Source organism: Camelus dromedarius, chromosome 11 (genome assembly GCF_036321535.1).
Source record: "Camelus dromedarius isolate mCamDro1 chromosome 11, mCamDro1.pat, whole genome shotgun sequence".
Taxonomy (NCBI): Eukaryota; Metazoa; Chordata; class Mammalia; order Artiodactyla; family Camelidae; genus Camelus; species Camelus dromedarius.
Window position 1 is genome coordinate 9,179,184 of NC_087446.1, and position 27,392 is coordinate 9,206,575.

At 57.3% G+C, this 27,392-nt stretch overlaps 1 protein-coding gene across 2 annotated transcripts; it reads left to right on the plus strand.

Annotated features, from left to right (window-relative positions):
- The first annotated feature begins 719 nt into the window (after positions 1-719).
- On the plus strand, positions 720-26,988 carry CARD10 (caspase recruitment domain family member 10). 2 transcript variants are annotated; one of them, XM_064491465.1, is made up of 21 exons: positions 720-738; positions 920-1,171; positions 2,112-2,249; positions 3,842-4,167; positions 7,848-8,039; positions 8,953-9,108; positions 9,706-9,831; positions 11,048-11,239; positions 12,264-12,398; positions 12,735-12,850; positions 13,714-13,742; positions 14,184-14,307; positions 19,324-19,483; positions 19,923-20,034; positions 20,509-20,752; positions 20,916-20,985; positions 22,040-22,142; positions 23,355-23,513; positions 23,602-23,717; positions 24,215-24,330; positions 24,583-26,988. In XM_064491465.1, exons 2-21 carry the CDS (start codon positions 937-939, stop codon positions 24,818-24,820), a joined length of 3,087 nt encoding a protein of 1,028 aa, XP_064347535.1. In that variant the 5' UTR covers positions 720-738; positions 920-936; the 3' UTR covers positions 24,821-26,988. The 2 variants fall into 2 exon arrangements, with proteins under 2 accessions (XP_064347535.1, XP_064347536.1); XM_064491466.1 differs by having other exon boundaries at positions 24,218-24,330; positions 24,583-26,979.
- The last annotated feature ends 404 nt before the right edge of the window (positions 26,989-27,392 follow it).

The window sequence follows — 27,392 nt, forward strand, 5'->3', positions numbered from 1 at the left end:
ACGGTCATTTCCTGAGAAACGGAGCGGATAGGACTGTGACAGGGTGTGTGGTGTGTGGCGTATGCACAAGGTTGGTGTGACGTCCAGGTTGTGTGGGACCTTTGAGTTCAGAGTACACTGTGCGCTGGCGTGACCTGTGCGACAGTGTGACGTGTGCGCGCTGTAGGGTGACCCTGTGTGTGATACAATGCTGTGTGCTGGTGTGACCGGGTGTGCCACGTGCTGATGTGACGTGTGGCCGCCGTGCAGGCTGCGTGCCAAGGTCGGCGCCAGGTGCGAGCGGTGGGCCGGCGGGGCCCCGGGCGCGTAGTGGGCCAGGGGAGCCGAGGCCGCGTGCCCCGCGAGCGCGGGAGAGGGTGTGTGGCGGCGAGCGGGAGGGTGTGAGCGAGCGTGTCCCGTCGGGCTCCGCCCCGCCCCGAGGCCGGGCAGGTGTGGGCGGGCCGCCGGGACCCCGCCGAGCCAGGGCCAGGAGAGCCGGCGGGAAACAGGAAGCGTGGGGCGGGGGGAGGCGCGCGGCGGCCGGACGGCGGGGAGCCGGGCTTGCGGGCGGACGTGCGGGTGGCTGGCCGGCCGGACACTCGGCAGGGACCTGGGCGGCGATGTGGGGCGGTCCGGGCAGCCCCGGCGGCCGCGGGGCAGGGGGCGGGGCCGGGGGCGTCGCGGACCCCGCCCCCCCGCGCCGGCGGAGCCGCCGCCCGAGCGCCGACCCCGGAGTCCCAGGCGGCTGTGGCGTGCGGGGTGAGTTCCCCGGGCGCGGGGGCTGGGCACCCCCAACCCCGGGCGGACCGGGTGCGCGTGGGGCCGGGTGGCTCCGGCGGCGACGGGCGGCCCGTCCTGCGGGCGACGCCCCGAGCTGGGATCAGCCCGCGCACCCGGTCCCCGGCGCCCTTGCTGACCCCTGTGCGCCGCTGGCCCGCAGATCCAGAGGACGCTGCCATGCCGGGCGGGGCTGAGGCGGGGGAGGCCGAGGAGGAGGCTGGGGCCGGCTCGGGGTCCGAGGCGGAGGAGGACGCGCTGTGGGAGCGGATCGAGAGCGTCCGGCACCGGCTGACGCGCGCCCTCAACCCGGCCAAGCTCACGCCGTATCTGCGCCAATGCCGGGTCATCGACGAGCAGGACGAGGAAGAGGTGCTGAGCACCTACCGCTTCCCGTGCCGTGCCAACCGCACCGGTGAGCCGTGGGGGGCGCGCGGGGTCCGGCCTGAGCGGGCGGTGCCCCAGGGCCTTCCCTGGGGCCTTCTTCGGGGCCAGCCGTGTGCTTGAGCGTCGCGCACAGAGTCCTGGAGCGCGAGGCCAAAAGCTCTGGTTCCCGGGGCCTCGGTCTCCACATCCGTAGAGTGGGGTAGTTGTTGTGCCTACCATTCTATGTTCTCCTGAACCACCATTACGACCCAGCGTGTCCGCCGTGCCCACACCGCGTTTGGGTTTTGTCTATCTTGGGTTTTTCTCCCACTTCCTGGGCCCACCTTAGAGCAGGGAGTTGTCTATGGTTACCAGGGCAGGATAGGCTTGGGACCTCCTGGTCACAGCTGGTGGACTTGGCATCTTTCCTGTATCCTTTCATCTTTTCAATTCTTTCTGCCCCCTGCCTTCTGTGTGCCACTCACTCCTTAAGAGTTATTTTTCCTCAAGTGCTCAAGACCCATCTCAGTATTATTGAGGGTGCCTTCTCCCATAAGTTGTGCCTTCGAACCAGAGCTGGCAGAGGGATGAGGGTCTAGTGGAATTTCAGGCATTGGCCAAGGAGAGAAATATTTTACTTTGTGTTTAGAGGTGGAGGGGGCTTCTCCTTGCCATTGAAAAGGCAGGCTGCACTTGCTGGCCCTGTATCTGTGTGTGTGTGTCGGGAGGAGGCAGGGGCTGTCAGAGGGATGGCAGGGGCTTGGGGAGCTGTTGAAACACGGGTGCCATGGGGGGGTGGGTCCTGGCTCTCCTGGCTGTGGCAGACGGGTTCTCCTCCATGATGTGTTGAGACAGGCTCCTGTGTGTGTCACTGATTTAAAAATCTGGGGAACGTGGGCCCTGGAGTGTTGGAGGGGAGGGGAAGAGAATGGCTAGGCACTGGGGGAAGCCCTCACCTTGACCCTTGGGCACCCTTTGCCTCTCCCCAGGGCGACTGATGGATATCTTGCGCTGCCGTGGCAAGAGGGGCTATGAGGCCTTCCTGGAAGCCCTGGAGTTCTACTACCCTGAGCACTTCACGCTCCTCACGGGCCAAGAACCTGCCCAGCGCTGCTCCATGATCCTTGGTGAGTGGGTCCGCAGTGGGTGCCAGTGCCTCGGACACCAGTGCAGAGGTTCCTTTCTCTGTCCATGTGAGGGAGGCACTCCCATTATCCTTGCTGAACAGATGGGGAAACTGAGGCACAGAGCAAACTGAAGCTATTTGCCCAAGGCCTCCTAGCAGGCTGAGTGTAGGGCTGCGATTCTAAGGCAGTTAGTCTGAGTTCAGAGCCCACACTCTTAATGTGGCTCTTTCCCCCTAAAATTGTTCTCTGACGTGTGTGTCAGGTGTGCACCAGTTTACAGTTTCTTCTGTAAAAAATTCAAGTACTCCAGGAGACTTTAGAATACATAGGAAAGATGTTTACTTCTTCCTTCAGCTCTGGTCTGTCTGGTAACAGTTTGGCAAATCCCCCTTCTCTGCATTTACACACACACACACACGATCATCTTACATATCTTGCTCCGTATTTTGCGTTTTCTCAGAACAACTGCTTTTGTGATTTGTCTACATCTATTACGCTTGTTTTAAATGACTGCATAGGCTTCATTAGTAACGTGCCGTAAGTAATTTAACCCGTTCCCTATTGATGGATGTCTAGGTTGTTTATAGTTTGCAACATTACAAACAATGCTGGGAACATCCTTCTAGGTGTGTCTTTGTGGAAATGTGTGTCTCAGGAGGAGAGGTTCCAAGAAGTCAGACTTCTTAAAGAGAATGTGTATTTTATTTTGTTTAATTAGTTAATTAATTTATTTTCCCATCCCCTTGTCTGAAGGTGACTGACAGCAATGGCTAAATTAGTCATGCTGCTAATTTATCTCCAAAGGTTAATTTAGCACATTAGCAATTTCTTTTCTCTGAGAATGCTTATTTTAAATGTTAACTAAACATACATCCCTCCAGCAGTGTTTGAGTGCCCATTTTGCAGGACCCTCATCCATCCTGGGAATCATTTAAAAACATTCTCGCAGTCAGATATGTCTAAGATAATATGTTGTTGTTTTAAGTTTGTACTTTGTTGAGAGATATTCACAGCTTACTAGTTAGTAAACCCTGGGTGAATGACATTTCTGTGCCTCAGTTTTTCTGTCTTTAAAATGGGAACAATAAATAGTACCTACCTTAAGTGTTATTGTGAAGATTAAATAAATTAACGTGTATCTAACCCAAAGAGTAAAGTCAAATGTTAGTGGTACAATTATTATTGTTATTATTGCTAGTGAGTTGGAACATATTTTCCCATGTTTACCAGCTATTTTTGTTTTAGGATTTGCCTGTTGATAATTTTTGCCCACATTTTTATTTGGTTGTTTGCTTATTGATTTGTAGGAGCTCTTTATATATTGTAGCTCTGAGTCCTTAGTTATATTTGTTATATTTTCTCCCACTCTGTTGCTTGTCTTTTAACTTTGTTGCATCTGTCATCATGCAGAAATCTCCTATAGCTCTTGGATTTTGCGCCTTGTTTAGGAATGCCTTCTCTACCCCAAATTATAAAACTAGACTCCAATATTTCCTGCTAGTGTTTTTCTGGTTTGCATTTTTCTGTGCAGTCTGCTATCCTCCTGGATTTTATTTGCCTGATTTGACTTTTCTCTCCCCTGTCCCTGGCAGATGAGGAGGGGCCCGAGGGCCTGACCCAGTTCCTGATGACAGAGGTGCGGCGGCTGCGGGAAGCCCGTAAGAGCCAGCTGCAGCGGGAGCAGCAGCTGCAGGCCCGGGGCCGGATGCTAGAGGAGGAGCGGGCAGGGCTGGAGCAGCGGCTGCGGGAGCAGCAACAGACACAAGAGCGCTGCCAGCGGCTGCGGGAGGACTGGGAGGCGGGGAGCCTGGAGCTGTTGCGGCTTAAGGACGAGAACTACATGATTGCCATGCGCCTGGCACAGCTCAGTGAGGAGAAGAACTCGGCCGTGCTGCGCAGCCGGGACTTGCAGCTGGCGGTAGGCCCTGGGGAGATGGGCGGGGACAGTGGGGAAGAGGCAGCTTTTCAAAAAAGGATGGTAATGTGGTAGCCAGCTGGTGTCCCAGAGCCACCAGCTGCCTGCTATTGGATCGTGGGCAAATCCCTTTTCTGCCCTGTGCCTCAGTGTTCTCATCTGTAACATGGGGATGTTGATAGCACTGATTTCATTGAGTTATGACTGTGGTTCTCAACTGGGGGTGATTGTGCTCCCCAGAAACAATTGGCCATGCCTGAAGATATTTTTGGTGGTTACAACCAGGAATGTGCTGTTGGCATCTAGTGGGTAGAGGCCAGGGATGCTGCTAAAAACCCTAAGCGCACAGGACAGCTCCACAGTCAGTGGCCTGGCCCAGAGTGTCCGCATGTGCGGGGGCAGTTGGTGCTGGTACACAGTGCTCAAAACTTGTATCATCTTAGCCGCTGTAGTGAATATTATTATTATTAAGTGCCACTCTGTGCCATGCTGGTTATGTGCATCGTGTCAGGCAATCTCACCAAGGCACCAGGCACCAGGTTCTCATATTGACATACAGACACAGGCTTAGATGTAAAGAGACCTACTCAAGGTCACAAAGTGGGAAATGGCACACCTGGATTTGAACCAGGTCTCCTGGCACCAGCGCTGGCCTCTGCCCCACGCTGCTGTTCTGCTTACTCCCGTCCCGGTGAAGTCTCACCCGGTTTTCTCCATGAGTGAGTGAGGCTGTGCCTCTTACAGGCTGAGAAACAGAGCCTCTCCTTCTTGGTTTCTTGTTGCGACTTAGCATGGGGATAAAGCTGGTATTTTATGGCCAAAGGGACTTGTCCCAAAGATTTAATTAGCTAGTGCTGGGCAGGATTTATCACTGCCAGTGGCGCACAGTAGGCTGTGCCCAGCAATACTGTGCGAGGTTCTACAGGGGGATGCTGACTGTGGGATGTGAAACCCCTGACCCCATGAGCCTCAGTGGTGGCTGTTGCAGGGGGTGACAGGTGCTTGTGGATGATGGGTGGCACATGTGAGGCTGTAAGTGCAGGGGCACTGGTGTGATGGAGCTCTCGACTCTGTGTGCGGAGGGGTTGACGTCTGGGGAAACGAGTCCTGACTGGGGACTTTGAGGACACAGACTGACGAGCCCAGGCTGCCAGGCCCACTTGAGCCTCAGTTTCCTCTTCCTCGAAGCAAGCAGTCACAGATGCAGATGACATCACAGCAAAACATCATCTCCTGTGAACTAGGAATGGTCCTCCAGGCTTGACATCCATCAGTTCCTTTAATTTTCCAGCAACTCTGTTGGGAGGGGGGTTGGCGGGGGCACTGTCCCCATTTGATGATGAAGGAACGGAGGCACAGAGAGGTTGGTTGGAGCACTTTCCCAGGGTTCCAAGATTGAGAATTCCTGACTTTGCTCTGGGCACTGCTGGGGGTGGAGTGGGGTGGGTGGCAGGCAGGGTGAGCCTGCTCGGAGAGGACAGCATGATGGCTGTCGGCTCCCGGGTGTTGGGAGGGGCTGTGGTCGGCACGGTTTGTCTCACCTTTGGGTTGGGTGTGATTGTGAGTTAGGCCCCTGAAGTGGCTGATGTGTGCATATGACTGGGGGGATGTCCTGTGTGTGTGTGTGTGTCCAACCACCTGGGGGTCTCCTGGGATGGGGTAGGGGGATGAAGAAGAGGTTCCTCTGTGTGTCTGTGGATCAGTTGCAGGTGCACATAGTGTGGCCACCTAGAGGTGCAGAAATTTACCAGTAGGATGATAATGACTGCTTTCCCCCAGTTTAGTGGGTAGAGGGTAAAGGGTGAAATTCAATTCATAGATAAGATTTTAGACGTAGCTACTGTAAATGTGCCTTAACTTATTGGAGCTTTTCTGCCACAAAATTTACAAAGGCTTTGCAGATGGAAATGAGCAGAGCAGCTGATCCTGCTTTTCTTGGCAGCTTGGGTTCCCTCCCCTCACCCCCTACCCATGGACAGGTGTGTAGTGGCTGTGATTTAATACTGTGTTTTATAAGGTGCAAATTTAATGAGCTGTTATTTCTAAGCAACATAAACTTAAGGGAACGAACGCTGTAATTTTGTGCTAAGTGAGTTTGTACACTGGGATTAAATACATCTGTATTTCCTGGCGTTCGGTGAAGACTCCGGGTGCCCTGTCCCCTGAGCTCATCCGGGGAGCCTGCTGGCCGCGGATCAGGTGGGAGGCCATGGTGTGTGGCTGCGGTTTGCTGGAGAGGGTGTGACCATGCTTGCCCTTGTAGCTAGCTGTCTTTCTCTGGCGGTTCACAAAGCGTGTTTTGTGAGGGGAAAGGAATGTGAGAGTCATGAATTTCTTTCTGAGTCCTTTGCGGAGGAGGAGCGCACTGTTAATTCATGGAACTGCCTGACCCAGCTTCCAGACCCTTGCGTGTGTGTGTGTGTGTGTGTGTGTGTGTGTGTGTGTGTGTGTGTTGCCATGCCAGGCCCTGGCGGGGGTGCTGCAAGGCCTTTCCAAGCGAGGCCAGGGCACTCCCAGGGCACCAGACATTGGCACGCCTGAGTGTAGCCCCAGAGGCCATTGTGCCTCTTTTCCAGCAATGACTTCATTTTGTGGCTTGCCACCTGCTGCCACTCTTGTCACTGTCTAGCCACCTCAGACCCTACATGCATTTGGAAAATCACTCTGGCCGATTGCATTCATAATCCAGCAAACTGGCCATGCATGTCTGCTCTCTGCCAGGCGGCTACCACCCAGCCGCCTACTCAGTACCCCTGGCCAGCTTCTGGCTGCCCACGCTGAGCTGGTGACAGCCTGGGGTTGTAGGATTTTATTTAAAGCTGTAAAGACGGCCACTGTCACACCCCCAGCAGCTTTACAGCCAGCCTCTGACAATTTAAAGGCCTCTGCCCACCTGCTGTCTTGTTTGATTCTTGCAATGACTTTGGGAGGCAGGTGGTGGAGCAGGGGATTGAATGGGCCCATTTTACCGATGGGGAAACTGAGGCCCAGAGGAGGTAGGTGACTTGCTTAGGATGGCAGAGGGTAGAGTGGTGCCATTGAAACCTGGACCCTGGACTTGGAATTCTTGTTGGGGATGAACCTATAGCACAGTCTTCCCGAGTGGAAGCTCTGGTGGGAGGATCTTTAAGGGCAGGTCACACTCACATCTGTTCCCTGAGTGTATGTTGAGTGGGGGGGGGGCTGGGTGAGAGGGGGACATCCTGGCTCTTGGGCTGGGTGAGACCCTCAAAACCATCCTCCTCCTTCTCCCCCCGGGGAGATAAGGAAATGGAGGCACAGAGGGGGGCCATGACTGCTCAAGGCCACACTGAGTCAGGGGCAGAGCGGGGCCCAGCCCCTGGGTCCTCCTGTTCTTGGTGCAGCCCTCCTTCCCCGTCACACTGGTGCCGTGCTCAGCTGCCTGTGCCCAGCGTCGGAACTGCGGTACAGATGCACGCATTGTGACGCACCCACAAGTCCTTGAGGCAGACTCTCCTGGAAGGGTGGCTGGCCTTGCTGCCTCCCTTCCTTCCTCGTTGTATTTTTCCAGTCTGTCCCTTCTTCATAGACATGTCCGGGGAGGACTCCAGCTCAGGCCCCTCTGGGATTTGGGAAGGCACCCAGGAGTGAGGGAGCGGGACCTCTGACTTTTGGCCTGGCTGGTGGTCCCTCTCTGGCCTGACTCCTGTCCTGGGCCCCAGGTGGATCAGCTCAAGCTCAAAGTGAGCCGGCTGGAGGAAGAGTGCACGCTGCTGCGAAGGGCCAGAGGGCCACTCCCTGGGGCCGAGGAGAAGGAGAAGGAGCCCGACAGCGCGGACCTGGTCTCCGAGCTGCGCGCCGAGAACCAGCGGCTCGTGGCGTCGCTGCAGGAGCTACAGGAGGGCCTGCAGCAGGTATGGGGCGGGGTGGGGGGCACGGGACATCAGACCCTCCTGCTGCTCACTCTTCCCGCTGAGGCCTGGAGAAAGAGGATTCTAGATCCTGGGATCTGAGATCTGGTTGGAATCCTGGCTGGCCTCTTGTCTTAAGCTCTGAACGGAGGGCCCTCAGTGCTGGGTTCACCCTGGACTCAGTCTGGGGTCTGTGGGTGGCCCCAGGAGGCCTCTGAACTCCGTGAAACTGTGTGTGAGCATTTTTCTGGGGAGAAGGCCCCAGCTTTCCTTAGATTTGTAGAGGAGTCTGACCCCGGAAAGGTTGAGACCCCTGAGGTCTGGGTGGCGCTGGGGCTTGCTCGGTGTCCTGTGGCAGGTCAGTGCCAGGTCATTGGCAATGTGGGCCTGCCACCTGGCCATTGTTCCACACAGGAAGTGGGAGAGGGAGCTGGGGCCCTAATGTACTTCATGGGATTGGGGGTGCCTGGCTGGGGCATGGGTCTGAGGGCTGGACCTTGGGCTCATGGTCTACTTGCCTGGGCCAGGCTCAGCCCCTGTGAAGACCCCTTGTTGGGGCCGGAGGAATAGGCCTTGGAAATGGCACCCATCTGCTGTCCTGGGCGACGGTTTGGGGCCAGAGCAAGAGAGAACAGGCCTGGTTCTTGTTGAGGAATAAGTTTCCGGCCCAGCTTGTCTGAGCACGCCCTCATCCACTTACCTCATTTGTACCTCAGATGCTCCCTGGAGGGTGGGCAGGGCTGATGGGGCCACACCTACTCACTTAAGGGAAGCGAGGTCCAGAGAGGTCAAGGTCCTGGGACAAGATGGCAGAGCTAGTGGGGGTGGGGCCGAGGGCCTTGTGTCCTCCTTACTCCCACACTCAAGGTGGGCCCTGAGCCAGAGGCTGAGGCAGCCCTGAACTCTGAACCCCCAGGAGGCGAGCCGGCCTGGAGCCCCAGGCTCCGAGCGGATCCTGCTGGACATCCTGGAGCATGACTGGCGGGAGGCGCAGGACAGCAGGCAGGAGCTGTGCCAGAAGCTGCATGCTGTGCAGGGGGAGCTGCAGTGGGCCGAGGAGCTGCGGGACAAGGTGGTGTCCACGTGCTCCCCTCCCCACCACCTTCTCGCTAACAGCCTGGGGAGGCTCCTGGGGAGGGGAGGGTGGTGGGCATCACCAGTTTAGCCAGCCTTCTCCCAGCATCTGCTGTGTGCCCAGTTCCTGTGCCAAGAACTGTGCACTCAGTTGTCCTCAGATATTTATTGAGATACATCAGTGAACAAAACAGAGGACCTGCTCCTGTGGAGGGCAGATTCTAGCTGGGGAGACAAACAGGGCGCAATACACGTAATCCTCAGTCCGTTCGTTCATGTAACAAGGTGATAAGGGCTGTGGAAGAAGCAGAGCAGAGTAAGGAGGCAGACCAGAGTTTAGATGGGGAGGCTGAGGCGGGCTGGGCTGGGGTCGTTAGCCCTGTTTTAAGATTAGGCAGCTGAGGCCCAGTGAGGTGAAGTCAGTCGTCCCAGCCGCCCAGCTGGGAAGGTGGGCACTCATTACTGGGGCTCAGGCCTCTCTCTCTGGATCTGCTGGGCACCTGCTGGGCACCTGCTGGGTAGCTTCCCCTGGTCCCCAGTCCTGGGACCTGACCCTGGGTGTGTCCCACCCTGCTCCGCCCTGCCCTGCCCACAGTACCTGCAGGAGATGGAGGACCTGCGGCTGAAGCACCGGACGCTGCAGAAAGACTGTGACCTGTACAAGCACCGCATGGCCACCGTCCTGGCCCAGTTGGAGGAGATCGAGAAGGAGCGGGACCAGGTGAGGCCGTCCTGCAGTCTGCACAGCCCTTCTCTGGCCGCTAGTTCTCATCCTGGGGAAGATGAGGAGGGGCAGGTGGGACCAGAATTGTAGACAGAGGTAAACAGTGCACTCATTCATTTAAGATGGGGCAGGTAGGCCAGGAGAATCAGACATGGGACCTGAGCACTCGAGATGCTCCAGCCTGCCCCCCGAACACCCCTGCCTCACCTGGGCTCCTGGGACAGTTACAAAAGTTGGTCCTGGCAGCCTTTCCATCTGAATCCCTTGTTCTCCCCACAACCAGGGCAAGGTCTACATGGGGAGGTGCTTACAAATGTTTGCTGATGAATAAATTCTCAAAAGTTCTGGCTCCCAGGCCCTGGGTACCATGGCCCTCATCTCCTGAGGCTACAGGGTGGGCTGAGGGCCCCCAGGCCTCCTTGTCTGAGGCTCCCAATGCAGTGGGGCGGGCAGGAAGTTTTGTCCTTGGACCAAATTTGAGTCCCGCTAGAGGAGTTGAAGTCCACGCATGAGAATGGGCCTTAGGATCCCCTGGTGGGCCTGGTGAAAATTCAGATTTGAAGTTTCGTCCCCAGACATTCTGATTCAGGTGGTCTGGGTAGGCCCAGGAACCTGCATTTACCCACCTGCTCCTAGCCCGTAGGTCTCTAGCCCTAGCTCCCTCTCAGACAGTGAGTGGCAGGTCCCAGCCGTGGGCCCAGCTCTCAGGGACCCTGGTCTTCATTGTGCAGAAAAGTGCTTTTGGTGCAGTGGCTGGGTTTGGACCCTAGAGGCTGGGAATAGAGTGCCCTGCACACCGTAGATCTCACAGGGAAGTTTTATGGTTTTTTTTTTTTTTCATTTTAGTACTGAGGATTGAACCCAGGACCTCGTGCATGCTAAACATGCGCCCTGCCACTGAGCTATCACCCTCCCCCCTTAAGTTGTTTTTGGGAAATGCTCAGAGCCTGGATTCTGCAGCTCTGTCCCTGCTGGTTTGGTTTCCCTGTGTATAAAATGAGCATAACGAAAAATCTCTTAACTTGGAGAGTTTGTCTGAAGATTAAATGAGCTGATATTTAGCATGGGGCCTGGCCCACGGGAATTCTGTAATAAATGTTAGCTGCTGTGCCTGTTGCCACCACCCCCATCTGAGAGGTCGGAGGCCAGGACAGCTGAGCCAGCCTGGCTCCTTCGGCTGCTGGCCCAACACCTCCCTGCCCGTTCTCGCCAGGCCATCCAGAGCCGAGACCGGATCCAGCTGCAGTACTCACAGAGCCTCATCGAGAAGGACCAGTACCGGAAGCAGGTGCGGGGCCTGGAGGCTGAGCGGGATGAGCTGCTGACCACGCTCACCAGCCTGGAGGGGGCCAAGGCCTTGCTGGAGGTGCAGCTGCAGCGGGTCCAGGGCGGCCCCTACCTCAAGGTGAGCGGGGTCATGAGTACGAGCGGGAACTCTTGGCCAGGGTTGGTGCATCAGGGGACAGGCCAGGAGCATGTTGGTCTCTGAGTTTCTGGGGTTGCACCTAGGGCACAGAGAACAGTTTGAAGTCTGTCTTAGTATACACTTGGAGAAGCCTGGCTGCCCGAGGGCCTGTGAGCATCTTAGAATGCAAATCATGGGCCATACAAGTCCCTCAGAGATTAGCTAGTCCAGTTCCCACAGGGCCCAGAGAGAGTCAGAGGCTTGCCCAAGATCACTTAGCCAGCCAGCAAATGGAGCTGGGCTCTCAGACCACTTATAAACCAGACACTGGCTCTCAGACCTCTGCCAGGAACTCTGTCTTTTCCCATCTTGGGTTTGCTTAAACTGCTTGTCAATTAGCCAGGAGTTTAATGCCTGAAGAAATAGAACAAAGGGAGCATGAATCTGTGATATCTGACTGTTAAAAATCCTCAGTGGGTTTTAGGTGAAAGGCAAAGCCCCTTTCCATGCCCTAGAGGCCCTGCAGAGGGGCCCTTTACCCCAGCTTCCACACCCAGCCTGGTTCCCTGGGTCTCAGCCTTTCAATTCCTGGAATGTGTCACAGTCCTGCCTCAGGGCCTTTGCACATACTGTTCTGTCTTTGCACATACTGTTCTGTCTGCCTAGACCATCCTTTCCAACTTTATCTACTTAACACCTATTTATCCTTAAGCTCTCAGTTCTAACCACACTTTCTCTGGAAGGCACTCTGATGCCCCAGGCTGGGTGGGGCTTTTGAGTGCCTTTCCCACCCTGGGTACCTTCCTTCCTGAGTCTCTTGGCAGCTGGGGTTTATTTCCTTCATCTGTCTGCTTGTTTATAGTTTGTCTCCTCTGCTCGGCAGTGAGCTCCATGAGGGCAGGGATCCAGCTCCCTCATTCCCAACCGTGTCCCTGGTCCTGGCACGTGGCAGGCATTTAGAAAATGGCAGTGGCTGGCCCTGGCCCAGCGCTGCTGACCTCTCCCCACCCTCTTCCTCTCCCAGGCCTGTGCATCTTCCCATTCCCTGTGCTCCAACCTCAGCAGTACCTGGAGCCTGAGCGAGTTCCCCTCCCCACTCGGAGGCCCGGAAGCAGCAGGGGAGGCGGCTGTCATGGGGGGTTCTGAGCCCCACACCTCGGTAAGACAGCTGTCCTAGCCCGGATATCGGGGGGTACTGATGGCCGTCGTGTAATTACTGACATGTAGAGTGCTTTCCAGTTTGCTAACAGTTCTGTTTCACATGAGAGGAAATCGATGCCCACGAAGGCCAAGTGCCTTATTTAAGCTCATGCAGAGAGCTCAGAGCTGAACCTGGGCACCCGGAGACCAGGGGAGCCACTCACACACCGTAACCCCACAGAGCCCACTCCTCTGCTCTGGGCCCTAGTTCTCATCTGTGAAATGGACACAAACTAGATATGTTCAGTTTTAGGCAGGTACCTGGGGGTGACCAGGCCCTGCCATGGCGTTGCAGGAAGAGGCCACCGACAGCGAGAAGGAGATCAACCGCCTCTCCATCCTGCCCTTCCCCCCCAGCGCTGGTTCCATCCTCCGCCGGCAGCGTGAGGAGGACCCTGCACCCCCTAAGAGGTAAACAGGCTGGGAAGAGGGCAGCAGTGGCCCAGGGAGGGGGTGCTGCTGTTACCCGAAACAGCCATCTCCTAGAATCCCTGATGCCAGGGTCAGGTCCAGGCTGTCACCTCCCTTTACTGCCCTTGAATGGCTGGAGCTCTGGAAACCCAGGTCCCAGGAGTCATAGGTGTAACTGAGGTCAGGGATTAAGACAAGGTCAAAGCACAGAATGGGCTCAGTCCCTGCTGAGCACCCTGGCATGAGAGTCATTGGAGGTTAAGTCTCAAAGATCCTAAATCCACAGGGAAGCCTGGGTGGTTCAAGACTAGGAGACACGGAGGCAGTTCCAAGGGGTTGGGGACCTCAGGCAAGACAGTCAGGCCTCAGGTTCAGGCAGTGGCAGTAAATGGGAGCTGGAAAAACCGAACTGTGCTTGCTGGCGCAAGACCGAGGGCAGGGGATGTCCTGCCTCCTGGTGTATGTCCCCCTGTCAGATGACTGACCCCGCCATGATGGGTGTGTGATGAGGAGGTGATGGTGTAGTGTGGGAGGCAGACCCCAGAGCCATGAATGACAGAAATGGAAAGTGGGGCTGAGATGAGGTGTGAGAGGTCAGGGCAGGCTTCTGAGAGGGAGTGGCATTAGAGGACAGGCCAGGCCTTCTAGGTGGAAGGACACAGGGCAGAGTTCAGGATGTTAGCTTCTTGCCCTTAAGGGGATTGGATGGCATGAGCACCCTGTGCCTGAGACCCCCGCCTTGGGTCTAGCTTGCATGTGCTTGAGTGTTGCTGGCCTATTGGTGGCCCAGGGGCGGGAGCAGGGGTTGGGGCTGAGCACCCACTGTGCCTCACGCCGGCCCCTCCCGTCCTCTGTCCGCCCAGGTCCTTCAGCAGCATGTCGGACATCACAGGTAAAGGCCAGGGGACTCCACGGGGAGGGTGCATCTGGGGGCCCACCTGAGCCCTGTGCCGCCTGCTCTGCCCTTGGCCTGCATCCCCTCCCTGAGGCTTTGCTGTCCCCTGGTCAGGCAGGGGGATTCTGCCCTCCTGGGGAAGTTGGTTCACACCTCTCACCCTGAGCCCACCCTGGTCCTCTCTCCCTGTCCTGGCTGTCCTGTATGGGCCTCCTCAGTTCCAGTCCACCCTCCACCTTTTTCCAGGAAACTCAAGGGTCACCCTGGCCAGCCCAGGCTAGTGGGTCCAATGTGTTCCTGGAGCATCAAACCTGCGAAGTCCCAGGCCTCTGGGCCCTGGGCCATCCCTGGGCTCGAGGGGCTCAACCCTTTCTCATGGACCCCGGCCCTCTCCCATTGCTCAGTCTGGCACCCCTGAACCTCACTTTTCCTCCCCAGGGAGCGTGACCCTTAAGCCCTGGTCTCCCGGCCTCTCATCATCCTCATCCTCTGACAGCGTGTGGCCTCTGGGAAAGCCGGACGGCCTTCTGGCCAGAGGCTGTGGCCTGGATCTCCTCAACAGGTATCCCAGCCGCCTGCGGTGGGTGGAGCAGGGGCAAGGTGGGAGGGAGCAGCAGCGAAATCTTTGCCTTATGCAGCTGCCAGACTATTAAGGTCTTTAGACAGAAGCAGAGACTGGATTCAAAACCACCGCTTATCATCTGGGAGACTTGGGCTGGTCACTTCACCTCTCTGGGCCTCAGTTTCCTCATCGGCTAAAGGGGCACAGTTATCTCTTCTGCAGATGGTGTTTGGAGGTTTAAGACTTGTCGCAGAAAAGCACCCCGCTTCGCCAGGCGTATGGTGGATGCTCGGTAAATGGTAGCTGTTACTTGTACCGACATTCTGCTCGCCTGTCCTCCTGGCTTGGAGCTCCCAGCAGGAGTGAACCTCCCAGCAAACTTCGTGCTGAGGGTCGGGTGGGGCCGCCCTGGGAGCCCCTGCAGCTGGGCTGGCCTCAGGCCCACGACCGGAGTCATGAACCACATCGGCTCAGAGCGAGCTGCAGGCAGTGTGCTCTGTTCTGGTGGATGAGTGGCCTCCCTGGTCAAGCCCGTCAGTGATCTCAGGAGGGTGGGCAATAGAAGAGGCCGATCTGAGAATGTGGCCTTTGAACTCAGACAGCTGGGTGACGTGGAAAAGGAGGCCGTCCAGGGCCTGGAGTATGGTGGTGACTGGAGCAGGGGGTGAGGGCGGGGGAGGGGAAAAGGCGAAAGTCGAGGCCAGGGCAGGCTTTGTGAGTCAGGCTGGGGAAGTGTGGATTTTGGCTTGTCCGAGCTGGGAAACCTGGGCTGGCTTAGCTATTGCTAAATGCAAGGCGGGCTGCTGGCTGCCTTACAGCATTCCCTCTGTTCTGGGAGGTAGGTGTTATTATGATTACCCCTGTTTTATGGAAGAGGAAACTGAGACTCAGAGAGGTTAAGCGATTTGCTGGAGGTCACACAGCTGGGAGGTGCCAGGGTCAAGGTCCAGAGTGAGCTGATCAGATCTGGGTTTTGGAGCGGACATAGGAAGCACTGATTGTCAGAGCTGTAATGCAGGGATGCTGGATAGAGAGGACAAGAAATCAGAGCAGAGCAGAACCGGGGCCTCCTGCCTCCTGGAAGCAGCTTGGCCAGGCCCCTGGCCAGGTCCCTGCCCCCACCCTCACCCTCCGGCACAGGGCCCAGTGTGACATTGTTTCTCACTGTGCAGGACGTGCTTCTAGGGGAAGGGGCGGAGGCGCCTCCCTTCCTGCCTGCCTCGGCCCTTCCTCCCTGCCTCCGCTCTGGCCTGCAGCAGGGGTCCTGGCTGCTGTCCAGGGGGCGCCGGGATGCAGCAGAGGGAGCTGGAGTTTCTGGTCCAACCCCCACCTGGGCCCCATGATCACATGGGGCCACCTCTGCTGCCCACACAGTTCCTGGGAGGGGGAAGATGGGGGAGAACACAGACTTGGGTAGGGGCAGGGGTGGTGGTCTGAGAAGAAAGGGGTGGACAGATGGGAGGTCAAGGATGTTTTAGCCCTAACTGGCTGGGGGTTGCTGTTTGCATGTATCCTGAAGTGGGGGCAGGGTTCCAGCTCGGAGCATAGTGGGGAAGAACAGATTTGGGAGCCAGCTGAAATCCCAGCTCTGTCACTTGTGACCACGGGGCCTTGGGCAAATTTCCCAGTGCCTCAGTTTCCTGCTCTGTAAAATGGGGTCACAGTAGTGCCTGTCCCCTGAGGTCATTGTAGGGGTTGGGGTATTCCTATCAGAGTGCTTAGAACAGCGCCTGGCTCTCAGGCAGTGATAAGTTAGCTCTTAGCTATTATGATTATTGCTGTTGTGGCTTAATCCTCAGAGTAGCCCTGCGAGCCCCATTATACAGATGAAGAAAATGAGGCTCAGAGAGTCAGGAATTTTACCCAAGGCCTCTTGGTGGTGGAGCGGGGGATTCCTTTGTCCTTTCGTTCTGTGGAACCTGCGTTGACTTCATGCTCGGGTTGAGCGCTCACTGTGTACTGGGCGTTTTCAGCCCTCCGCTCTCCTCTGCCCGTCTTGGCTCCCAGGGCCTTGGGGCGAGCTGGGGCGGGGGGCATGTGCAACGCTGGGGCAGGCCGGCGGTTGGACAGGCCGGTGGGAAAGAGTGAAAGTGAGTTGCTGAGTGGGGAGGGCATTAGGAGAGTATGGGGGTGCTGTCACCTTGGCAGGGCTGCCCTTGCCCACACTTGTCACACAGACACAGGGTCTCCGGCACCGGCCGACCTTGCACAGGGAGGGTTCGAGTAGGTCATTGCCTGACTCACCACCCACCAGCTGTGTAACTCATCAAGGTATAAATTCCCCGGGCCTCAGCTTCCCTCTTCTTTAATAACAGATGGCCCCCTTAGGGTTGTCAGGATGGTTCAGTGAGGTAATCTGTGTGACATGCTTAAGTCTCAGCTTCATGGGTCCCTGACCTGACTAGGGATCTTCCCATAGTGCTCTAGGGTGGGACAACACTCATCCAGGCCACTTGGGCCATCACTGCTCAGGCTGGCAGAGTGAAGGACTTGGCCCCGTTCCCCTGTGCCCCCAGGTCCCCTGTGACCTGACACTGGGGGAAGGGGTTAGGAGTTTTCTCCTGTCCTTCCCACAGGCAGGGTTGGGGTCAATCAGATTATGTTGCCGGAGACCCAGGAGTCCTGAGAGGTTGGTGTAGGTAGACCCCCACTCGCGTTCTTCTCTCTTCTCCCACCCACTTGTCTGCTGAGGCCTGGGGCTGAGGGACCTGATCTGGACCCTCCCCGCAGTGAGCCCCCAGGTGGTAGCCTGGGGCCGTGGAGGCCCAGAGAAGTCACTTGGTCCTTCAGGAAGGTGGGCAGGGCGTCTTGAAGGAAGGGATGGCTGAGCTGGGTCTCGGAGCATGAAAACCTTGGGGTAGCCGAGGACTTGCCCTGATGCTGGAATTGCAGGGAAGGGAGGGGTGTGCCGAGGCAGGGGCTGGGGGCTAGCAGGTGAGGCCTGGAGGGCCTGGGTGCAGGCTGCTCACCGGGCCCTCGACTAGGGAAGCTGTGATGGTCAGTTGTCTGTGGGTTTGAAATGGGTGGGGAAACAGGGCCACAGGGAGGTGACTTGTCTTGAATCACACCTGTTGACAATGAATGTCTAATTTTTATTGAGCACTTAGTTTTCTTGGGCACTGTTCTAACAACCTCCTATGTTTTAACTAACTGAATTGTACAACAAGGTAGTTAGATGCAGATAGGATGGCTGAGGCCAAGAGGTAGGCTGCCAGGCTGCCTGGCCCCAGAGTTCCTGCTGGCGCCCTCCATGTCTTTCTCAAACTCTTCTGACCACAGCCCACACTGAGAGAAACCCAGTACATGTGCCTGAAACAAAAGGGGCACAGGAAGATAGTTGGATTTACTTGAAGGGAGGCAGGCTTCTATTTTCTAACCCATCTCATTAAAAAACAGTGTTGATTATGACCCAGTGAATTGCACAACCCATTTCGGGGCAGGCCTGCAGCTGGAAGGTCCTGGAGCCCTCTGGTTTCCACCTCTACCTGCATTATCTCTACATTTGCCTGACCCTCACAGCCACGGTGGGAGATGCGTGCCCTTGCTTTATGCATGTGATGGTAGAATCAAGTGGCCACCTCACTTGCCCAGGTCTTCATATGGTTAACACTGGGGCTGGAGCTGGACTGTGTTGCTTCAGCTGTACGGCCATTGGGCAGCATAGCCAGCCCTGGCCTCAGGCCTCTTCTCTCTCCCCAGGCCTTTCTTGCCACATCAGTGCGGCCAGGACAGTCCCAGGACTGAAGAAGCCTGCCAAGGCGGCGCTGGTGCTTCCAACATCCATGTCTAGCCACAGCCCTTTGGGCCTGGCTCTCTGTATTGACTGAGGGGGCAGGAGCTAGACGGACTCCCCAAGGCTGGGGTTTCCCCGCTCTGCATGGGTGCTGATTGGCTTAAGGTCCTTGCAGCCTTGCCCACTCCCGGCTGGCAGCAGGAGGCAGTGTGGCAGTGTGGCTGCAGCTGCCAGGGTGGGTGGGTGGGGAGGTGAGTGAACGCCCCAGCTCTGCCTGGGCCTCCCCTCCAGCTGGGGAACACCCACTGACCCTGGCCTCTCCCTTCCTCAGAGCCATAGCAGAGGGTTTATGGGGAGACTTCTGGTCAGTTTTCTCTGAATCTGGCCACAGGGTGCCACCAGTTCTCATCCAGGGACAGGCAGAGTCCTGCCATGATGGGGATCTTGGTGACTCTTTGTGTTAACTGTCCCGGTTCCCACTGCCCATGAGAGGGAGGCCAGAGTTCATTCCATGCCCTCCACAGGCTGGCTCCAGTGTGCCTTGGAGCTATTTCCCTGGATGTTAAATGAGTTAATTAGGGCAAGGAGCTTAGCATGGTGTCTGGCACATGGGAGGCACCCAGTAAATGTTTGCTTCTCCTGTTATTATTGTTGTTATTAAATTCTTCCATCCTGTATCCTGTCCTCCACTCCTTTGCCCATACCAGCCCTTCAGCCTGGAACCATGTTCTCCCTTGTCGGTTCCCAGAGTGCTTCTGTTCTTCACTGTGATGCAGCCCAGCTGCTGCTTCCTCTGGGAAGCCGTTCCCCTTTGTGCTCCCACTGCTGGCTGTAACCATCTCTGATCTGTGTTATGTTCTAAGGGCGACCTCCCTCCCTGGGCTGTGAGCATAACAAGCTTTTAAGTCATCTGCTATGTGCCAGACACAGTGTTTGGGGCTAGGGATCTGGAGTTGAACATGATAGCAGGCTGGTTCTCAGGGTGTTCTTTCTTAGGGAGGGAACAAAAGGAAAAATACAAAACTACGGCACTCCGGCAGGAAGCCTCCGCCTCATTGTGTGCAGGGGTCTTGGAGGGAGCGGCCTCTTTTGACCTGAGCTTTGAAGGATGAGCATAATTTGCCAGGCGGAGAATGAGGGGGAAGGGCATTGCAGCAGGTGCAGTGGCCCGATGGTGGGAGTCATGGCATCCTTGGGGGAATCACTGTGGTTTTCCAAGAATGTTGAACTGAATCAAAATACCTGACTAAACTCGAATTCCCATCTTCTTTCTCTCTTCTCAGGTCTCTGGCCATCCGAGTGTCAGGCTGGAGTCCCCCAGGGGGGCCCGAGTCCCAGGACAAGGGCTCAGATGGCTTGTCGTTCCCTGGGGATAACTGGCCTGGGGCCGTGGTGCGGAGGGTGCTCTCTGGGCCAGGGTCTGCGAAGGTGGAGCCAAGAGAGGTGAGGCCCCGCCCCTCTAAGCTGTGGGCGGAGTCAGTGCGATAGCTGAGGCGGGATGTCCTCTGATTGGTGGAGCTAGGTCACTGCGCAGTTTTGGGGGATTGGCCAAAGCAGAGGCGGGCTCAGTGACCAGCTGCTGGTTGCCCCGCCTCAGCCAGCATTAAGTGAAATCTGATTGGGCGGGGGCTGGGAGGTGGGGCAGACTGACTGCACCTGGACATCTCCCCACCCTTACACGTGGGGAAGACCAGACTGAACCAGGCTTGGGGCAAGAGTCCTGTTGCTGTGAGCACTGATTCTACTGGGCACATGCACTGTGAGGTGGGGGCATCTGAATTTTGAGACATAGCCACCCCCATGCCCGGTGTTCTCCAGCCTCAGGGCTGTCCTGGGAAGCCCTGGGAAACTCACTTCCCTCCCTGCCTGTGTTTTCTCCCAGCCAAGGGCAGAGGCTGCTGGCTTGGAGGGGGCAGGCCTGGAAGGGGAGGCCCAGCAGAGAACCTTGCCCTGGAACCAGGCATCCACACTCCCCTTCCTGATGGACTTCAAGGGTAAGTCTGGCCTGGGGGAAGGTACTGGGAACTCAGGAGTCCTGGATGGTCAGAACTGAGGGCGCAAGAGAGGGCTCATCCTGCCCATGGTGTGAGTGGGACAACTGAGGCCTGAGGGAGGACACTCCACCTCCTGACTCCTGGCCCTTCCCTTCTGCACTGCTGCCTCCTGGCTGGTCGTCTGTTCTTGTGCCCTTCCTCTGTCCTGTCTTCAGTATGCAACTTACAGTGAAAGGAGCACTGGAAAGGAGTCCGGAGACCTGGGTTCGGGTCCTGGGTCTGTCCCTAGAGGGGTTGGTGGTTTTGGGCCAGTCCCTGCCCTCTATGGGCCTTGGACTCTCATTTAAGATGGGGGAGATGGGGTCCTGGCCGCTTAGGCCTCGAGAGGGCCATGTCTGTGGCCTCTCCGAGGTTGATCCCTGACTTCCTCCTCCTCTTATCCTCCCTGCTACCCCCTGCCCTGTCCATGCCCAGCCTGCCAGTCCTTCCATGAGGCCCTAGATGCCTGGGTGAAGAGGCCAGGTGCTGAGCCCTTCTACATTCGAGCCAACCTCACCCTGCCTGAGCGGGCCGACCCCCACGCCCTGTGTGTGAAGGCCCAAGAGATCCTGCGGCTGGTGGACCCTGCGTACAAGCGGCGGCAGGAGTGGTTCTGCACACGGGTTGACCCCCTCACGCTGCGGGACCTGGACCGAGGCACTGTGCCCAATTATCAGAGGTGACACAGCCAAGAGCCCTGGGAGCTGAGACTGGGATGGGGGACTCTTTCTCCTTCCTCGCGCATTCCTTTGCTATCCTCTGGGATAGGATGGGGGCCTGGAGGAGAGGAGGTGAGGGGCTCCCTTTCTCCCTACAAATGCATGATCCCCCAACCCCCACAGAGCCCAGCAGCTCCTAGAAGTTCAGGAGAAATGCCTGCCCTCCAGCCGACACCGGGGGCCCCGCAGTAATGTAAGCAAGGCTGGGAGGGCAGGGTGAGGGCCTGGGAGGGGGGTTCCAAGGGTGGGGCCCAAAAGGGAGAGATCAGGCTGCACTCTCTGGCAGTTGGGGGAGGAGGCCCCACCCAGACTTGGTTGCTCACCTCTTGGTGATCTCCTTGGTTGCTCCTCCACTTGGACTGGTTGAGCCTCTACGATGTGCCCAGCAAAGGGAGCGGCAGGGCTCCCTGTTCAGATAGTTGAGAGGAGGAAGTGAGGCAGGGTGCCTGTTGCCCAGGAGCATGCGTGGCATGTGGTGAGCACTTAACAGAACAATGACCACACCCCCTTCTCTAATCCCTGGACCAGGACTGGGCTGGGTGGTGGTCCCCACTGTCCCCTGGGGCAGAGGCAGGCTGAGAGAGGTCAAATATCTCAAGAGACCATGGTGCTAGAGAGAAGGTGGGGAGCCTGGGTTCTGGAGCCAGGCCGCCTGGATTTGAATCCCAGCTCTGCTCCTTCTCAGCCCTGTGACCTTGGACAACCACCTGACCCTCCCTTGAGGCTCTGTTTCCCCATCTGTAAATTGAGGGGATTATGCTGCCTGCCTTGTGGGCAGTGGAGGGCTTCAGTGAATCCATGCACACGTGGGGTCTGGGCAGTGTTTGTCTCATTGTAGGCTTTCGATACCTGTCAGCTGTTGGTATCATCAGGGCTGTCGTTACTGGTTTCCGTAGTCTTCCTACCCGAGGTCACGTTGCTAATTCATTGGAAGAGACTCCAAAGTGTGTATCCTTGTGTGATTTCTGGTCCTCGGTTTCCCCATCTGTAAAGTGGGGGGAGATCTAAGGCTCCTCTGGCTCTAACTGGCTCTGGCAGGCTTGCTTCCCTGGGCCCTTAGAAATGGTCACCCTCCTTGCCTCAGGGGCTGTGCTGGGCCCGGTGGAGACGGGGGGAAGCCTGGTGGGTGGGGGCTCCTGTGCTGACCTGTGAGCCTGGACAGCACTGGCAGCGAGGGGAACCCCTCTCCGGGAGGGTGGGGTGGAGCTGAGCTCTCAGGTGCCCCTCTTTCCCTACCCCCACCCCAGCTGAAGAAGCGAGCCTTGGACCAGCTGCGGCTGGTGAAGCCCAAGCACGTGGGGAGTCCTGCTGGGGACTCCCCGGAGCAGCTGCTGCTGGAGCCCTGCTCAGGTGGGTGCAGAGGTGTGAAGGCATGTCCTGCGCTGCCCAGTGTCCAGGAGTGTGCACATCTGGAGGTCTTTTGGCCTTGGTGGTCCCTCTGGTCCTGAAGGGCCTGTTGGAGGGTTCTGGTGGGGGGCAGGGCCCATGCCAGGGCCTGGTGGGAGATGCCAGGGTTGAGGGAGCTTGCTGGGGGAGGCACATGTGTCCAAGTGTGACTGTGGGTCTGTGTGAGTTTGGGGCCCGCACGAGCATGGGCCTGTCCTCGTCTGGCAAAGCACGCGGAGCTGTGCTTCTAGCCTGTGTGTGATGGCAGGTGCCATGACAACCCTGGATGGAGTTCCTGGAGGCAGGAGGGTGAGGCCTGGCCAGATCAGGGAAAAGGGACTAGGGGAGCCCAGATAAGGGAATAGCAGTTCTGAAGGGCAAGGAGGAGAGGGTGGTTAGGAAAGACTTCCTGGAAGGGAGATGGTTTGAACGGGGGCCTTCAAGAATGAAGAGGCATTTGTGCCAGGCAGAAGGCATAGCTTGTGCAAAGGCTCAGAGGCATGGCTAAGTGTAGTGTGTTTGGAGGACACAGTACAGCAAGTGAGTACTGAGCACTAACTCTGTCACGCATTGTGGCCTGATGGGAGCACAGGCTGGAGACCCTGCCCATCTGGGGACCTGGGAAAATGTGACTTGGGCTCTGAAAGGAGAGTTAACTGGGCCAAGAGGTGCAAAGGTGGGGCTGTGTCACCCCTGGGCATGCAAAAGCCCATGGTTAGAGCCGTTGAGCTGTGAGGCAGGAATGGAGGCTGTTATGATGGGGCACGTGGCTCGCTGCCTCTCCAGGCTCTGGCAGGGCTGGGTCACCCACATGGAGGATGTGGCCTTCTTCCTGAGAGTTGTGGGAAGTCACTGGTGCTTTGAAAGCAGGGGAGTTAACAGGATCTGACTTCAGCTTTAAAGCCTCTCTCCAGCTGTTGAGAGGAGAATGGCCTGTAGGGGGCAAGGGTGAGGCAGAGGATCCGGGAGGAGCCCACAGCACGGGTCCCAGAGAGGGAGGGGCAGCTCTGCTGTGGCTGTGGGAGAAGCAGCAGTGGGACTTAGGAAGGGAAGTGGGTGGGGTGACTTTAGGAGAGGCATTGGGGTTTTGAGTATCGAGAGGAAGGCCGCCCCAGGGAAGATGAGCTGGGGCCCTGCCCCCACTCTCATCTTTTCCGCACCCGCTCCGCCACCCAGAGCCCGAGCAGAGCCTCAAACCCTACAGCCTGGTGCGGCCCCTGCTGGTGTCTGCCTTGCGGCCCGTGGTGCTTCTGCCTGAGTGCCTGGCGCCCCGGCTCATCCGCAACCTCCTAGACCTGCCCAGCTCCCGTCTGGACTTCCAAGTGTGCCCAGCGGGTGAGCCTGCGTGCCGGACAGGGGAGGCAGCACCCTCGGGGCAGCCAGGCCTACTGGCCCTTCATTCTTGCCTCTCCTGGCTCTTCAGAAAGCCTCTCTGGGGAGGAGCAGTGCACATCCTCAGCGCCTGGAGCCCCCAAAGCCTGGCCTGCCCCTCCGGGGCTGGGCAGCAGGATCCGTGCCATCCAGGAGTCTGTCGGGAAGGTAGGTGCTTGGGGCAGGGTGGCAGTGAGTGGGGGCGGTCCTCTGGGCCCGAGAGTAGAGTCTGAGTGCAGGCCTGTGCCGCTCACCTGCAGAGTGACCCTGGGCAAGTCCCTTCCCTTCCCTTCTTTGGGCCTTTTTCGTCACCTGTGAAGTGAGTGGGCTGGGGCAGCCAGCCTCATGTGGGTCGCCCTAGAGGCTGATACATTTCACCTGTTCGTCCTTGTGGTCAGACTTGCCGCTTCCCTGGAGCTGGCCCGGGCTGCTGGGGGTGGGGTCAGCTCCATTCTACGGATGGGGAGGCTGAGGTCCAGTGGTGGGTAGTGACTTATGTCCCTTGGTCTTGGGCCTACCCTTCCAGTTCTTTCCTTGTTGCCAAGGTCCCTCTGGGTGAGGACACAGGACCTGTAGGGGGCTGTGCTTTCGGGCCCAGTCAGGGGGTGGGGGGTTAGTGGGGTCTCTGGTCTGGGAGTAAAATGTAGCCTTGACCCACCCCCGAGAAGAAGCACTGCTTGTTGGAGCTGGGTGCGCGGGGTGTGCGGGAGCTGGTCCAGAACGAGATCTACCCCATCATCATCCACGTGGAGGTGACTGAGAAGAATGTCCGGGAGGTCAGGTGAGACGGGCTGGGAGGATGGGGAGGACCCCTCTTCCTCCCTTTCCGATGCCTCTGTCTCTTTGTCTCTGTCTCTGTCTCTTCCTCTTCTCCATCTCTTTGTTTGCCTCCCGTTCTCTTTTTATCTCTCTTTGTCCATCCTCTTTCTCAGGCTCTCCACATCTTAGTCTGTCCCCTTCTCTCCATCTCATGGTCCATCTTTATCCCCCACCCTGACCACCCTGACCACCGCCTACTCTCCTCTCTCCGCAGGGGTCTGCTGGGCCGGCCGGGCTGGCGGGACTCCGAGCTGCTGCGGCAGTGCCGAGGCTCGGAGCAGGTGCTCTGGGGGCTACCCTGCTCGTGGGTGCAGGTGCTGGCCCACGAGTGGGGCCACTCAGAGGAGCTGGCCAAGGTGGTGCGTGGCCGCATCCTGCAGGAGCAGGCCCGCCTCGTGTGGGTGGAGCGCGGCAGCGCCAGAGGCTGCAGCAGCAGCAGCAGCGAGGCCTGAGGGGCCCCTTCTGATGCCTGTGCCTTCCTCACGCACTTCAGAAGCCACCAGCAGGGACCCTGGTGTCTGCGGTGGAGCCGGGTCCTCCCCATCCTGAGCCTTCCCAGATCCTGGGATTTTTGCTTCTGGGCTCTGGGCTCTCTCACCCGCAGGAGCCCCTGGGGCAGAGCTTCCGCCCACCCCTCTACTTGCTGCTCTGGGCCTTCCCGTGGCCTCGTGTCTCCATGGACCCGTTCTCGTGGGTCTCACGCACACCTGTGTCCTCTCCCTCGTTGCTCACCTCAGAGCATCTGCGTTCTCACTCCTGTGCACTGGTTTGCACACCTGGGTTCTTTTGGGGCAGCTCGTGTCTGTCCCTCCCTCCGGCACGAGGTCTCCCGGCTTCGGGGCCTCTTCTGCTCACAGGGGCCCCGAGCCCATCTCTCGTGACCCGCCCGTCCAGCTCACATTTCCTGTGTGTACCTCCACAGGGGCGTTGTGGCTTCCCCCGGTCCACTGTCACCTGTAACCCTCGTGTCTTACAGTCACGTGTATCTGTGGTTCTCCCCTGTGTAAATGTCATGCCCCCACTCCCATGACACTTGGCACTAACACATGTGTGTTCCTGGTGAGCACACCCAGGACCATGTTCTCATGGCGCCCCTGCCCTGCCCTGCCTCTCGGAGGGTTGGGTGGGGAGGGGCCAGCCGCTCAGTTACCAGAATGTACAGCTCGTGAAATTATAACGGGCCTTTTTTTCACTCAGAAGCCGCACATTATGGAACATTAAATAGTTTGTCATAGAAGCTGGTGGCCTTTTGCTTGCTTGCATCCCTGGCCTGGGGTCCCCCCTTTCCATTCACCCACTTGTCGCCACCCGCAGCTGAGGTTGATACCACCTTTCAGGTCTCTGCTTGCCCGAGGGGAGGGTCAGATTTCACCCCTGACTCATCCCAGAGCTGCCTGCCATCTGTGCTGGCATCACCTTACCTGCCCCTAAATGACCGGAGTGGGGCCCCACAGATGGGCCACCCCTGTGCTCAGCCCTGCCTATGTCTGAGCATCAGAGGAGTGCCCCTGGAGTGGAGATGCTGGGCCGGCAGGGTGTGGTCTTAGGCTTAAGGGGCCCTGCTGCTGAATCCAGGAGACTAAGAGCAAACCCTCAGTATACTGTCAGGGCCCTGAGACTGCTCCACCAGAGAGGATGGTCACTACCAATGAAAGAAATCCAGGTGGGCTTACTGGAGGAGGTGCCGCATGAACTTGAGGTGTTGGATTCCTTTCTTCAAGAAGCGCTTATTGGACTTACATGCCTATATATTGTTCTTGGTCTTCCTACAACTGTCCTCAGTCACAATGATGAACTCGGGCAGGCCTCTGGGAGGTTTTTGGGGGAGTGGGTTTACTAAGTGGAGGGAACCTCAAGAACAAAGTCTCAGAGGCAGAAAATGGGTTGAGTTTGGCTGCCTGGGGACTGTAGGAAATAAGGCTGGGAAGGCCAAGTCCAGGGGTGGAGGCTGCCTAAATCTCAGTGTCCTTTGAAGTCTGGGTCAGGCACCATTTCCACGAAGCCTGCCTGAGTCTCCCAGTCCTTAGGAATTCTGGGCCATGCCATACTCTGCTTTGTGGCAGCATTATGGGTCTCTGTGGGCTTCCTGGGTGTGGAGACTCGGTCATGCTCATTTCAGTAAATGAACCTCCCCTATTGCTTGCTGTGTGTCTGGCCCAGTGCTCTGTCTATGGACATAGGAGTCTAGGGGAAGATGCAGGAGCCCAGTGTCTCAGCTGTGATTGCCTGGTCCCTTGTTAGATGTCCTTTCCATGGGGTGGAGAAGCCCACCAATCCTTTCATCTTCACCAAGTCTTCTTTTTGTCCCTATTTTACAAATGAAAGTAAAGTTCAGAGATGTGAAGTAACTTGCCCCGAGTCACACAGCTTTTGAGTGGCCAAATCAGGATCTGACCCCTGGTCTGTGTGACACAAAGCCTGAGATCATCCCTTGATGATGCTGTTCTGAGAAGATGGGCAGTGAAGAGGCCTGGCACGGGGCTGGCTCATAGGAGAGTGAGTCCAGAGGATTGATTTTCCTTTGCTCTCCCTCTACAGTGCTAATGCAGGGTTGGGCCACAGCAGGCCCAGTTCAATTCACCAGCCATCTGGTACTTTTTTCTGTTTAATTAACAAATCTTTATTGAGCTCCTACCATGTGCCAGGCATTCTTCTAGGCACTGGGGATTCAGTGAATAAAAAGAAATCTCTGCTCTGATATTCTCATGAGGAATACAGACAATAAATAAGTAAAATATACAGGATGTTGGCAGATGAAAAATGCTATGGAGAGAACACAGCAGAAAAGGGGACCTGGGAAGGAGAGACCTGGGGGGCTGGGAAGGAGGGAGAAGGGATTGCACTTCAAATAAAATAGTCTGGGAAGGCCTCATGGAGAAGAAAACATTTGCGTAGACTTGAAGGAGGTGAGGGTGTGAGTTGTGTGGATCTCTAGGGAGAGGCTGAGGCAGGAACAGCATGTGCAAAGGTCCTGAGGTGAGTGTGTCCTTGAGCTGGCCAGAAGCCCACTGGGTCTGGAGTGAG

What these genes read in the sequence shown, in the direction of transcription:
- CARD10 (XM_064491465.1), top strand. Translation starts at nt 937, where the DNA reads ATGCCGGGCGGGGCTGAGGCGGGGGAGGCCGAGGAGGAGGCTGGGGCC. An exon ending in TCGAGAAGGAGCGGGACCAG is followed by an intron (nt 9,832 to 11,047) that starts GTGAGGCCGTCC and finishes CGTTCTCGCCAG; the next exon opens with GCCATCCAGAGCCGAGACCG. An exon ending in AAGAATGTCCGGGAGGTCAG is followed by an intron (nt 24,331 to 24,582) that starts GTGAGACGGGCT and finishes CTCTCTCCGCAG; the next exon opens with GGGTCTGCTGGGCCGGCCGG.